The sequence below is a fragment of the Octopus bimaculoides genome, chromosome 1, assembly GCF_046866305.1.
Source record: "Octopus bimaculoides isolate indiv1 chromosome 1, ASM4686630v1, whole genome shotgun sequence".
NCBI classification, from domain to species: domain Eukaryota; kingdom Metazoa; phylum Mollusca; class Cephalopoda; order Octopoda; family Octopodidae; genus Octopus; species Octopus bimaculoides.
In genome coordinates, this window is record NC_142928.1 from 129,060,249 (window position 1) to 129,074,348 (window position 14,100).

Genomic DNA, 14,100 nt, shown 5'->3' on the forward strand with positions numbered 1-14,100 from the left:
TTGTAAATTTCTTAATCAGATCTCTTTTTGACTAGATGCAAAGGCTCTATATTGTTGCTGTTGTTTAGATCCAGGTCATGATGATCTAAGGCATTCTAGCCATAACCCTTGTTTTTTTTTCAGACATTGTGTATCTAGGACTACATCATCCATTGCTCTTCCTTTTATAAGATTAATCTGCTTTTTCTAGACGTTCCCTCAATTACTTCAGACAGCAAGATGAATATTTTATAAATTGTGGGAGTGGGAAATGATTTGCAGGAAGTACATATCACACAGCTAGCTTAAATTCTATCTCTGAAACCCAAAGCCTTTGTTTCAACTAAAAGGAAACTGTTTCTGTATAAAAGTTGTTCAAAATTTGAAAGGATCCATAATAAAAAATGTGTTGTGTTTTATTTTCCCCCTTGCTTCATTTGGACTCCCATTATCATTGTTTTAAAATCTGCTCTTTCACATTGCTTAGGGTTGCAGTATAACATACAATTACCTGTCTTGTTATTGTCTCATCTTATTCTTAGACCTGACGTCAATCTAGATCTATGGTTGCCCAAGTATTTTGCATATTATTCAAAATGTATTGTTCATTTATATTTCCTTTGCAACTTCTTGCCTGCACATACCAACTGATGCCATACTAACTTTTCTTAGTTACACTTCATTTTGCATCTGGTTGCTATTGAGCTTAACTGTACTACTATAATTGCTGTTGAAGGAATAGCATCAACTAATGTTGATAACATCACAGTGGCTTACAGGTTCATCAAATTGGTTGTTTATTCTTCAGATTGGTGTCATCATGCTGCACTTATCACACAGACTTTGCTGTGGAGGAGACAGTGTTATTGACAGACCCAGACATCTAGGTAGCCTATTATAGATTCTACTTCTCTGAGCCCCATGAATTCAGTCTTTCTGTTGTAACATCTTTCACAGGCTAAAAGTAATTACTTGACAATTATCATTTTTAAATATGTTTTGCTATGCTAATATGAGTTGGACTGGTGTAAGAAAAAGTACCTATGTTTGAACCTTAATCTTGTGTCATCATGTGTGACAGGTCTAACCGAACCATTTCTTTCCATGTCTATTTCTATTGTAGATATTTTCATCAATACTATTTCACTTTTTCACATAACATGCCCATAACAATGTTTTCTTCTGCATAGACCAGCCAGTATCTTTGACAGATAAGTTAACATTATTCAAAGTATCATATTCAACTAATTTATCTCATTTTGATACATCAATAAACATAATCACACTTTTATGTTATGTTACATACACTTGACTCTTTAATGTCAACTGGAATAACCAGGTTCCCAAATCTTTTTTTAACCTTAGCCTCTGTAGTACAACTAATATCATCAGGCAGGGATTATGTTATCAAAGTAAAAGAAATAATTTACTACTTCCACTGACCAGTATTAAAATGATGTAGTTTATATATATGTGAGCTAACTGTTGCATTTATCATTACCATCCCAGCCACTTCTGATAGCTTTACTTACTCTGATATTTACCAAAAATAATGTCAGAAAAAAGAAAGAAAATAAAACATTTAGATCAGTCTATTTTTATTTAGCAAAATTTTTTCCGATCACTCATTTTAGATGTTCCTCATAATTTAATATAAACTACATTTTTAACTAATACCTTTAGATAATACATTTATATAGGCCATTTCCATTGATTTGGAGGTGCTTCACCAATTAAGGGTTCCCAAGGTCGCCATTCCAACATCTTTCTGGATAAAGATAATTCTCGATGAGCCTGGCGAAAAAGTGAAGTGATAATTATGAAGTAACGCATAAAGTTATAAATGGTATGGAATAAAGGTGGAGAATGTACAGCCTTCTACAAAAAGTACAATGTTTAAGGGAAAATCATTACACTGGGACATATTTTTGTCGATTTAATATTATTTAACAGCTGTCTTTGTAACTAATTGCAAATTTTAGAAGCACTTTCATAAATATCTTTACCTACCCTTGTAACTACTGTTTGAAATTATTACAATTTTGTTTTTAAAACAGAAACCTAAAGAAATTTAAAAATATAGTTACAGTGAAGGGCTTACTTGAAACTGCCTTAACCCTTTAGCATTCACATTACTCTATCAAATATAATGCTTATTTATTCACATTGTTTTGAATTAATCATGCATTATCTCAGAGCTTTGATGTTTTGATGTACTTGTTTATTTGTAGAATGACATTGTAGCATAGGTGTGAAAGGCTGGATTTGGTCAGTTTGAACATAAAACTGGTTGAATATTTGGGCCAGATATGGCCAGTTTAAATGCCAAAGGGCTAATCTTTTTTACATCTTGTTAGAATTTTTATAGCTATATTTTTTTGAGTAATAAGTTTAGCTGTATAAACCTTCTTTTTGGAATGTAGCCTTTGAACAGAGAAAGTATACTCACCAATGGTTTAAAATATTTCAGAAGTAATTATCAACTAAATATAGAAAAGCACCACTGATGCTATATTTCTGGTAAGACAGCTGCAGGAGAAATACCTAGCCAAAGATAAACCTTTGTACCTGGCTTTTGTTGACATGGAGAAAGCCTTTGACAGGGTCCCACAATCCCTTATCTGGTGGTCAATGCAGCAACTAGGGATAGATGAGTTGTTAATGAGAGCTGTACAAGCCATGTACAAGCCTGTCAGTAACGTGAGGGTTGGCAACGAGTACAGTGAAGAATTCCGGGTAGGAGTAGGGGTCCACCAAGGATCAATCCTCAGCCCCCTCTTATTCATCATAGTCTTTCAGGCAATAACAGAGGAATTCAAGACAGGATGCTCCTGGGAGCTTCTCTATGCTGAGTCACTATCAAAACTACAGAAGTTTCAGGTGTGGAAGCAAGGTCTAGAATCGAAGGGTCTTAGAGTCAATCTAGTAAAAACCAAAGTCTTAATAAGTAGGAAGGCAGACAAGCCACAAATCCCTTAGATAGATGGACCTGCTCGATCTGTAGTAAAGGCATAGATAAAAACTCCAAAAGATTACCCAGTGTAAGGTATGGACACATAAGAGGTGCAGCAATATCAAAGGAAGGCTAACTAGGAAGTTAGTTTTTGTATGTAGCAGATGTTCAGGAGCAATAAACACTGAAAATATGCAGAAAACAGCCTCCATCACATTCCAGGGGAAAAAAACTAGAAGTAGTTGATAGCTTCCTTTACCTAGGTGACCAAGTCAGTCGTGGGGGTGGTTGCTCTGAAAGTGTACCGGCTAGAATAAGAATAGACTAGGCAAAGTTCAGAGAGCTCCTACCTCTGCTGGTGACAAAGGGCTTCTCACTCAGAGTAAAAGGTAGACTATATGATGCATGTGTGCGAACAACCATGCTACATGGCAGTGAAACATGGGCTGTGACTACTGAGGAGATACGTAAGCTTGCAAGGAATGAAACTAGTATGCTCTGCTGGATGTGTAATGTCAGTGTGCATACACAACAATGTAAGCGCCTTGAGAGAAAAGTTGGACATAAGAAGCATCAGATGTGGTGTGCAAGAGAGATGACTGCGCTGGTATGGTCATGTGCTGCGTGTGGGTGAGGACAGCAGGGTCACATCCTAGCAGTAGAGGGAACCTGTGAAAGAGGTAGACCCAAGAAAGTGACAGAGACCTCTGGAGATATGCTGTGCTTGAGAAGACCCAGCAAGCCAAGTGAGACCGGAACCGTGGCCTATGCCAGTACAGCATAACCAGCCTATTTAAGAGCACCCTTCAATCATTGAGCAATAAACTGCACTTGCAAAGACCTGTTGAGGTAAGTGAAGTCGTTGTTGTGGCCAATGACAGTACCGCCTGATTGACACCTGTGCCGGTGGCATGTAAAAATGCACTAACTGAATGTGGTCAATGCCAGTGCTGTCTGATGGTCCCTCGGTGGCACATAAAAAGCACCATTTGAGTGTGGTCGATGCCAGTACCGCCTGACTAGCCCTTGTGCCAGTGGCACGTAAAAAGCATCCACTACACTCTCGAAGTGGTTGGTATTAGGAAGGGCATCCAGCAGTAGAAACATTGCCAGATCGGATTGGAGCCCAGTGCAGCCTTCTGGCTTGCCAGCCCTCAGTCAAACCGTCCAACCCATGCCATCATGGAAAGTTTACGTTAAACAATGGCAACGATAATGATAATATGAACTCTTCATGTTTCGATTTTGCAGGATTTGGACAAAGAACATTGAGGTATCAAAATAGTTACAGTAAAGCATACATTTTGGTTTTCAATAGTGTTCACCATTCTCAATCCTTTAACTGTATTAATAACAAGGTAAGTAAATGGATCTGTGTCAGTTTCAGCAATGAAAATTCAGTTATTACATCGACTGCCTGCTCATTTAATAAGCATGTAATCATCATCATCATCATCGTTTAACGTCCGCTTTCCATGCTAGCATGGGTTGGACGATTTGACTGAGGACTGGTGAAACTGGATGGCAACACCAGGCTCCAATCTGATTTGGCAGAGTTTCTACAGCTGGATGCCCTTCCTAACGCCAACCACTCAGAGAGTGTAGTGGGTGATTTACGTGTCACCCGCATGAAGGCCAGTTAGGCGGTACTGGCAACGGCCACGCTCAAAATGGTGTATTTTATGTGCCACCCGCACAAGAGCCAGTCCAGGGGCACTGGCAACGATCTCGCTCGAAAATCCTACAGAAGCCAGTCAGGCAGTACTGGCAACAGCCACGCTCAAAATGGTGTATTTTATGTGTCAGAAATGTGTACCCTTAATAATATCCTCAAGCAGAACTAGCAAGATGCAGTATGGATCTTCGAATTACAGGTACACGAAGGACTTCAGTAAAGTTTCCATCTACCCAGTCTCATTCACAATGCTTGGGTTGACCCAAAGGTATGGAATAGGACTTTTGACCAAGAGGCTGTTGAACCCTAGACCTCATGACTGCAAAGTCATCTTGACCATTTGACCATGTGTTCATTCGTCTGGAAACCATTAGTGAAAAATATTCAGATTTATGATATAATGTGTACAGGTGAAGATAATAAAAGATGTGGAAATCCATGGATGTTTCACTGACCTGGAGTATAATTTCTTCAACTTGGCCACCCTTGACAATATTTTCCAGTTTGGTAACATTAGGTTCCTAAAATAGAATTCACAAACACATTTAAAGGATCTACAATAGAGCACCAGTAACATACTATTTTACATTAAAGACATTTAGAAGGCTGGAGCCAAGGAAGATAGTATAGCATAAAAAACTATAAGAATCAATAATGATAGTCAGATATTGATAATTTTAATCAACCAGTTCTAATTATCTATGCATTTCAATAACCACAGAAGATTCTGTATTTTTTAAATCTATATTTATTTACTTTGCTTATTTTTTTTTTCTATGATTTCGAGGCTGGACAGGTTTATAAATTTCAACATGGAAATGTTATTCTAAAGTAGCTGGTTTACAGATTGATGCTACCCTTAAGCTTAAATTAGTAGCAGCACTAAATGCAAGTAAGGCATCAATATGTGGGTTGATAATCATCATCATTTAACGTCCTCCTTCCATGCTGGCATGGGTTGGATGGTTTGACAGGAGTTGGCCAGGCAGAAGCCTGCACCATACTGTTTTAGCATAGATTTTATGGCTGGATGCCCTTCCTAACACCAACCATCCTGCAGAGTGGGCTGAGTGCTTTTTATGTGGTATTAGCACAGGTGAAGTCAGTTTTGGTATGTTTTTTACAGCTGGATGCCTAATAATAAACAACAAATTACCCCCCCCCCCCAAAAAAAAATTCCACAAATGATGATGATGATAGTGTGCTTCAGTACAGCTGTACCGTAGACATTCTCAGAAACAATAAATTGAATGATTGTGAGTGACACATACTATGCTTTAGTCTGGCTTGGGACTACACTGCATCCTTATAGAGCTTTTGTTTATTGTGAGCTTATATGGAATATTGTTTGTCAGTCTAGGGTACACGAAGATATAGGGATGTAAGATGGTAATGAGCATGCTGTATAACAAGTGCAATTGCCTAAACATACTGTGAAGAATGAAGTAATAGTCTGGCAATGTTATGCTGGGCTGAGTTGGATGGTATAGGTATACGTAATGACGCAACCTGTAGCAGTATTTTCCATCTAGTCTACAGTCCATACATGTTTTAAGCTCGCAAGGAATGAAGCCAGTATGCTCCGTTGGATGTGTAATGTCAATGTGAATACCCGTCAGAGTGTAAGTATCTTGAGAGAAAAGCTGAACATTAGAAGCATCAGTTGTGGTGTGCAAGAGAGACGATTGTGCTGGTATGGACATGTGGTGAGAATGGATGAGGATAGCTGCGTGAAAAAGTGCCACACCCTAACAGTTGAGGGAACCCGTGGAAGAGGTAGGCCCAGGAAGACCTGGGCTGAAGTGGTGAGGCAAGACCTTCGTACATTGGGCCTCACCGAGGCGATGACTACTGACCGAGACCTTTGGAAATGTGCTGTGCGTGAGAAGACCCGGCAAGCCAAGTAAGATTGTTGCCAGTGCCCCTGGACTGGCTCTTGTGCGGGTGGCACATGAGATGCACCATTTTGAGCGTGGCCGTTGCCAGTACCGCCTGACTGGCTCCCGTAGGATTTTCGAGCAAGATCGTTGCCAGTGCCCCTGGACTGGCTTGTGCGGGTGGCACATAAAAGACACCATTTCGAGCGTGGCCGTTTTCGTGCGGGTGACACGTAAAAGCACCCACTACACTCTCTGAGTGGTTGGCGTTAGGAAGGGCATCCAGCTGTAGAAACTCTGCCAAATTAGATTGGAGCCTGGTGTTGCCATCCGGTTTCACCAGTCCTCAGTCAAATCGTCCAACCCGTGCTAGCATGGAAAGCGGACGTTAAACGATGATGATGTTTTATACATCAGGGTGTGATTGCAGCATAGGTGGGCAAGCAGGACTTATTTAGTATTGTGATTTATGAGACAGATTAATATGATTTATTACATAGTTTATTACCATTTGATTTATTAGATAATTTGGGATTAGAAAGGAAATGGATTTTAAAGTTATCCGAGTGTGTTTAATGATGATAATATTCATTTTGATGAAGATTACCATATTTCTAGAGATTAAACAATGTTATAACCAAAAAATAACTCACTGAATTTACTAATGATAACCGTTCTTGGACAATCATTTCTGTGTTTTTCCGATAGGTAGCATCTTCAGGCATCTTTGCCAAGGTGCGTAGAATTTTTCCATAGAGAATTTTCAGGGTCTGTAGAAAGAACAAGAGAAAAGTTTGAGAGAAAAACAAAGAGGAAAATGTAGAGAGGAAAGGCTTACCTTACATAACAAATTTTAAAACTAGCATTATTATAATTATTATTACTACACACGAAATATTACCCTTATCGAGCGAGATTGTTGCCAGTGCCCCTGGACTGGCTCTTGTGCGGGTGGCACATAAAATACACCATTTTGAGCGTGGCCGTTGCCAGTACCGCCTGACTGGCCTTCGTAGGATTTTCGAGCGAGATCGTTGCCAGTGCTGCTGGACTGGCTCTTGTGCGGGTGGCACATAAAATACACCATTTTGAGCGTGGCCGTTGCCTGTACCGCCTGACTGGCCTTCGTGCGGGTGACATGTAAAAGCACCCACTACACTCTCTGAGTGGTTGGCGTTAGGAAGGGCATCCAGCTGTAGAAACTCTGCCAAATCAGATTGGAGCCTGGTGTTGCCATCCAGTTTCACCAGTCCTCAGTCAAATCGTCCAACCCATGCTAGCATGGAAAACGGACGTTAAACGATGATGATGATGATGATGATTTTCATTATAGTGCTGCAAACTCTTACAAGAAAAAGCATTTATCATAAACATTGTTTCTGTAATTGCCTCAGTAAATTTAAATGTATTTTAAGTTGAAGTGGCAGAGGAGCTTCAACTTGTATTGACTTGTAACTGATACTTCTGGGAGAGAACATTGTAATGAGAATTGTATCTCAGGTAAGTTTGGTTGATCAATTTAGTTCCATACCCAAAGTGCTGCTCCACTGGAACCATTATTATTGCTGGGTCCTCATACCAATATTAGAAATCCTCGTCATTATCATCTTTTTCAGTAGTTGACTCATTTGAAAAAGAATTACTTTATGGATACATTGTTAGTTTCCTGGCAGAAAAGTAAGGGGTTCTTATTTCATTATTGGTGGCAGAACAGGTATGGGGAGAAAATAACGACTAAATTTCTTCACACATTCACATACTGATGGCTTTAAGTATATAGTTGTGGTTGTGGTTGTAGTAGTGTGATAATAGCAGTAGCTATACATTGGGCTGCTGATTGATGTAGTGGTGACTGAAGCAATGCGGTAGTGATGATGGCATCTGTTGAGGTGTGGTAATACCACCATTCAGCTAGAAAAAGTGTCTTACTAATTTTCAGCAATTTAGGATGAAGTAAATAGAATAAATAGCTGTTTAAAAAAAAAGAGATAAAAACTTAGTACTTTGCTGTCAGTTACAAAAACTTGAACCTTCCAGCCACTCTAGCTTGGTGAATGAATTATGATCAGTAAATGATAATTTGGCTTTCATAAATGGAGAGAACTATTTTATTTTGTTCCTTATTTTTGGTCAACTTCATGACATAGCTATACACAAAGGACAGAAAAGTTAACAAAATTACAACCAAAACATTTACTTTACAGTCACAAAAAAGATTTTAAATATTGGAAAATGGGATTAATCCAGTCACCATTGGTCTGTGGTAAACCACTTTCAATAATATTCAATTCAATAAAAATATAAGTAATATTTATATTAATAATTATCGCCAAGCCAACATGGCAGTCCCAAATATAGGACGAATGCTGCCTAGCTCCAAGAGGCCATTGCCTCTAGCTAGCTATGTGACACACGAATCTGTGTCCTTTATAACCTTCGAACAGGGGAGGTCAGCAGCTTCCCCTTGCTGGTTTGACATCTGCAGACTAGACTAGTTTCAGGGTGTTGCCCCTTGTCAATGCAGAGCAGCCGAGCCCCAGCAGGCGTCACTACTGACTATCTGTAGGAAGGTTATTTATTTAATTTCAGTGGAATACATCCACTGGTTTTCAGAAATAGAATTATTAATATTACTAAGTCTCTCTAAAGGAGACTACGGCAGCGGTACTGGATATTAATAATTATCGCCAAGCCACCATGGCAGTCCCAAATATAGGACGAATGCTGCCGTGGATTAGCTCCAAGAGGCCATCGCCTCTAGCTAGCTATGTGACACACGAATCTGTGTCCTTATTTATATGGTCTAAATAAAGAATGAGAATGTAAAAGCCTCCATTAATTTTTGATATAAATTCAGTCAGAGGATGTGTACAATTTGAAAGCAACAGTTAACTTGTAAATAAAATTTCTGTTGCACTTTTTATTTTTATTTGTTTTTGTCTTTAGTCACTAAGTGTTATTTCCTCCTTGCTTCTATCTAGAGACCAAAGGAAATGACTGCTATTCCCTTCAAACTTTGCTTTTGTGATCTGGACATCGATGTTTTGAAACTGACCTATTTTCCATTACATTTCAGATAGATTCAGTGCTGAGTTGTTCAAGCATAAAATATTCTTTTCTACTCTAGGCACAAGGCCTGAAACTTTTGGGGAGGGGCCCAGTTGATTAGATCGACCCCAGTATGCAACTGGTACTTAATTTATCGACCCTGAAAGGATGAAAGGCAAAGTTGACCTCAGCAGAATTTGAACTCAGAACATAAAGACAGACGAAATACCACTAAGTATTTTACCCAGTATGCTAATGTTTCTGCCAGCTCACCGCCTTGCTCAAGCAGAAACATTGTTATAGCAAATATTCTGCTCAATACCACAGATTTGCCCTGTCAGTTGCTTGACTATAACCAGTTGAGCATGTCCCTTAGTGGCTGACAATATGTGTATCTCTGATCATAAGCAGGAGTACTGCGGGAGCATCATAGCCATGTGCTGAGAGGGATTCCTTGGGGTTTGAATAAATGTAACAAAGAAAATATTAGCCATTTTCCATACTTCCTGGGAGTAAGCAACTAGGAAATAACAGTTGCTACCCAAGGAGAAAAAATATGTCACACTGTTATTAATTTACTGAATTCATCAAAGTCAATAATACTCACATGATGGGGATGTTTAGCAACAGGCAGGCCTGTCAAACCAGTTGTCTGTTAAATATATTAAGAAAATACATTCAAAGAATTGCATCAATATATAAAAATATATTAAGAAAAGTTGTATGAAAATTATCTTTAAAAACATGTATTACAATGGAGAAACAGAACCATAATACATATATAAAGCTAAGAAAAAAACACTGAAGTATTGTAGTTAATTACAAATATAAATGTACAAATTTTAAAGAGATTAATTCAGCACCCTCCCCCAAACTTTTGAGGGAAGGAGAGAAGTGTATGTATGTGTATGTATATATATGTATGTGTGTGTGTGTATATATATATAAATATACCTTTTACTTGTTTCAGTCATAAGATTGTGACCATGCTGGGACACTGCCTTGAATTTTTAGTCAAATGAACTGATCCCAGTGCTTATTCTATTGGTATCTTTTGCCAAACCGCTCTGCTATGTTATGGAGATGCAAAAATACCAAAACTGGCTGTCAAGCAGTGGTGGGGGAACAAACACAGACAGACAGACAAATACACAAGGCTTTGCCTGGCCCAAGGCTATAGTAAAAAAACACTTGCCTAAGGTGCCATATAGTGGGACTAAACCCAAAAGTATGTAGTTGAGAAGCAAGCCTCTTGGCGAGGCTAGGAGCCGTACCAAGCTTCATTGCCTGTTTTGGCATGATTTCTACAGCTGGGGGTGGGTGCTTTTTATGTGGCATCCAGTGCCACATAAAAACCACTGTTGCTGGTGCCATGTAAAAAGCATATAGTACACAGTTAAGTGGTTGATAGTTAGGAAGGGCATATATATATGTGAATTCTGCATGAATTAGGAAACACTGGTGATTGAAGTTTCATAAAAAGAATTATAGCCCTTCACTGCATATTGACTATAGAAAATAATCTAACAGGAAAAAAATGAGCATTAGTATGCATATTAATGTCCATTTTTCCTGTTATTGGGGCTTATATGTCCAAATATTAAGCTATTTTCTCTGGACAATACAAGGCGAAGGCTTATAATTCTATTTCTGAAATATATATATAAAGCATATTAAATAAAATTTTGCAAGATATCCGATGCTATATGTACAGATATCCATTTCCTATGGGTAATAATTTGATATCTATAAATAAATTATAGGGTTTCCAATTTAACACTAAATTAGGGGTCAACTTACACATGAGTAAACACACAAACTTATATATGTGTGTGTGTGTGCAGTAAAAGAAATATCATTCTCTTCACATAAACCACTCATGAGCAGGAGTGACAAAGCACCGGTGTTAGTAGCTAGCAGAATATACTGATAATTTCATTTTGTTAAGAGAGACTATTAGTTTTGAGTTCTGTTAAAAAAAAGTAAGACCTAACCTTTGTTGTTGCTTAGAGCACTTGAATAGACAGACCGATGATCAAAGATAATAACGTTTTTCTCTCCATTTGAATAGAGATTCCTGGATATTACCCAATGTGTCATTTTATATGATTGTAGCGTGTAGCTTAATGGAGATTTGACTGCTATTTTGAGTAAGTCTACTATGTAGTAGCTCTCACAAGAGACTGATGAAACTTTTGTCATCATATTAAGCATTTTTACAGTTAAATGCAACTTTTTTATTACGTCCAGTACATCTGTAGTTAGAGCCAGATATATAGAGCATAATGTAATGTTCATCATCATTATTCAGCATCTGTTTTCCATGCTGGCATGTGTTAGACAGTTTGACAAGAGTTGGCCAAGCTCTATGTTTGTTTTGGCATGATTTCTATGGTTAGATGCCCTTCTTAATGCCAACCACTTTACAGACTGTACGAGGTATTTTTTGCAGCACTGGCACAGGTGCTTTTTATGTCGCACCAGCACCCACGAGCCTACAAGATTAGGATTGCTCAGCTGAAGAGGGATGTAGGGGACATGCCTGTATACAAGGACAACCACGATTGTACTTAGCTTGACATCATGTGTGTGTGTGTGTATGTGTATATATATAAAATACTAATAATTAAACAGAAAACATATATGGTATTCAATGCTTTATAGAACATAATGCAGTGTTGCACTTTACCACCTCGTGTGTGTGTATAATTATAGAGTTAAAATTACGTCAACTGACACGCTCCCTTTAAAATACATATACTCTTATTCCAAGGTGCATTTTATTGAAGTTAAGCTCATTTAGATGTGTCAGTTTGCCTAAAGGAAGATCGTTATGTCTAAAGGCTCTAAGCATCTTGTGAGTGCTATCCTTTCTCTTAATACAACTGTTTATGTTTATAAACAGTTGTATGGGGATATGCAAACGAAGCAGCATAACAACATTCAGTTTCGCCCAAAGTCCTGTAAGTAGTCAGCTCCCTATGGAGTCGATAAAACAATTGTAGTGGAAAAGATTCAATCTACACCTTTCGTAAACATTAACTGACGCTGAATACATTATATAAACAAGACTGAATTTGCTAAAAACAACAACTGAATCTCCTTTCAATGACACCATAGCGTCATCAAAAAAATGGGAGACATTCGATATTGTAATTAGTTTTAAGTGAGCTTATGCAATGAGAAAAAGACAGCTAGAACACTTTTGATCAGAAGTCTGCTCAGTCAGGGTGACATAAGGTTAAGTAACGACAAACGTAATACAACCTTTTGTTCTGGCTCATATATTAGATACGAACTCACAAAAAAAAACTATTTGTTAAGTACAGAATAACAGAAATTATATATTCAAAATGATTGTAGGGGTTGCAAGATCGGCTTTCTCAAACTTCCTAAAATCAGACCCTATGTATATGAAATTGACGAGTCAACGAGTCTCTATGCGGCCGCTTGACCCGTTAGAAACAGCAGTTAAATCTCTCTCATATTGTGCATACTACGGTATATACAGTTTTTAACAAAAAAATAAGATATCCCAGCTAGAACGTCTACTCGTTCAAGACTGACCTAGGGCTACAGCATGAACTATAAATTCTAATGAAGGCTGTTTCAAGGGCACGATACTCTAACACAACAGACGATCAAAATCAGCATTAATAACAACAGCAATAAATGTGAAAAGCTACTGAAGATATCCAGTATTAAGTTAGAAGTTACCACATCAGGATAGATAACGTCAGACAACGTAAGAATTCAGTAAATAAACAAGAGCTAAGTTACTTACAACCTTCACGACACCTGCCATCTTGAGCGGAAATACACACTGAAGTCTGATACGTGTTCGTTAATGTGGTATTCATAAACGGTTATTTGCCTACTATCGAATAGCAGAATACACATTGAATTGTCGAAGAGAATAAGTATCGCACACTAACAATAACAACGAAGAAGAAAGACAGAAAGTGAGAGAGAAAGGAAGAATAATAAATAAATAAAATAAAATAAAATAAAATAAAATAAATTTTTTAAATCCCCCCCACCACACAAAATACAAACAGTTCCGGGCATAACTACAGAGTTGTACCCCCGCCCCCGACGTTGGAAGGTCAAAGCTTTCAGAAAAATGAATATTTTTTAATGAAATTTTCTATGCATATATTATTTATTATGTAGATTCTGAATATACAAAAATTTTCGGTGAAAGTGTTTTGGAATGGGGGTGAGGGTCAATTTTCGGAAATTCCAACAGAGTCCACTTAAATTCCTCTTAACTTCCAGGAAAATGAATATTTTTTCGTGAAATTTTATACAAATATACCTTGATGTATGTACATTTCAAGCATGTACGAATTTTGAAGGAAACAACTGCAGGTTATTTTTTGAGAAGTGTTCCGCAGTCGGTGGTGTTTCGGAGCAAGTCGTCCATAATTGTTTCATTTTTCTCTATTATGTGCGTATGTGCATCCGTAGATTTCTAATGAAGTAATAAGCAGAAAAGAGAAGCCGTCATAAGAAAACTTACGTTAAAAATAACATGCACACGATTTTTTTTTCTCAATAGAAGTAAA

At 37.9% G+C, this 14,100-nt stretch overlaps 1 protein-coding gene across 1 annotated transcript; it reads right to left on the reverse strand.

The window, feature by feature from the left end:
- Positions 1-1,560: 1,560 nt before the first annotated feature.
- On the reverse strand, positions 1,561-13,472 carry LOC106883598 (NADH dehydrogenase [ubiquinone] 1 alpha subcomplex subunit 5). The gene is made up of 5 exons (XM_014934683.3): positions 13,317-13,472; positions 10,140-10,184; positions 7,138-7,254; positions 5,063-5,128; positions 1,561-1,773 (listed from the first exon to the last, which is right to left on the reverse strand). Exons 1-5 carry the CDS (start codon positions 13,335-13,337, stop codon positions 1,672-1,674), a joined length of 351 nt encoding a protein of 116 aa, XP_014790169.1. The 5' UTR covers positions 13,338-13,472; the 3' UTR covers positions 1,561-1,671.
- Positions 13,473-14,100: the final 628 nt, after the last annotated feature.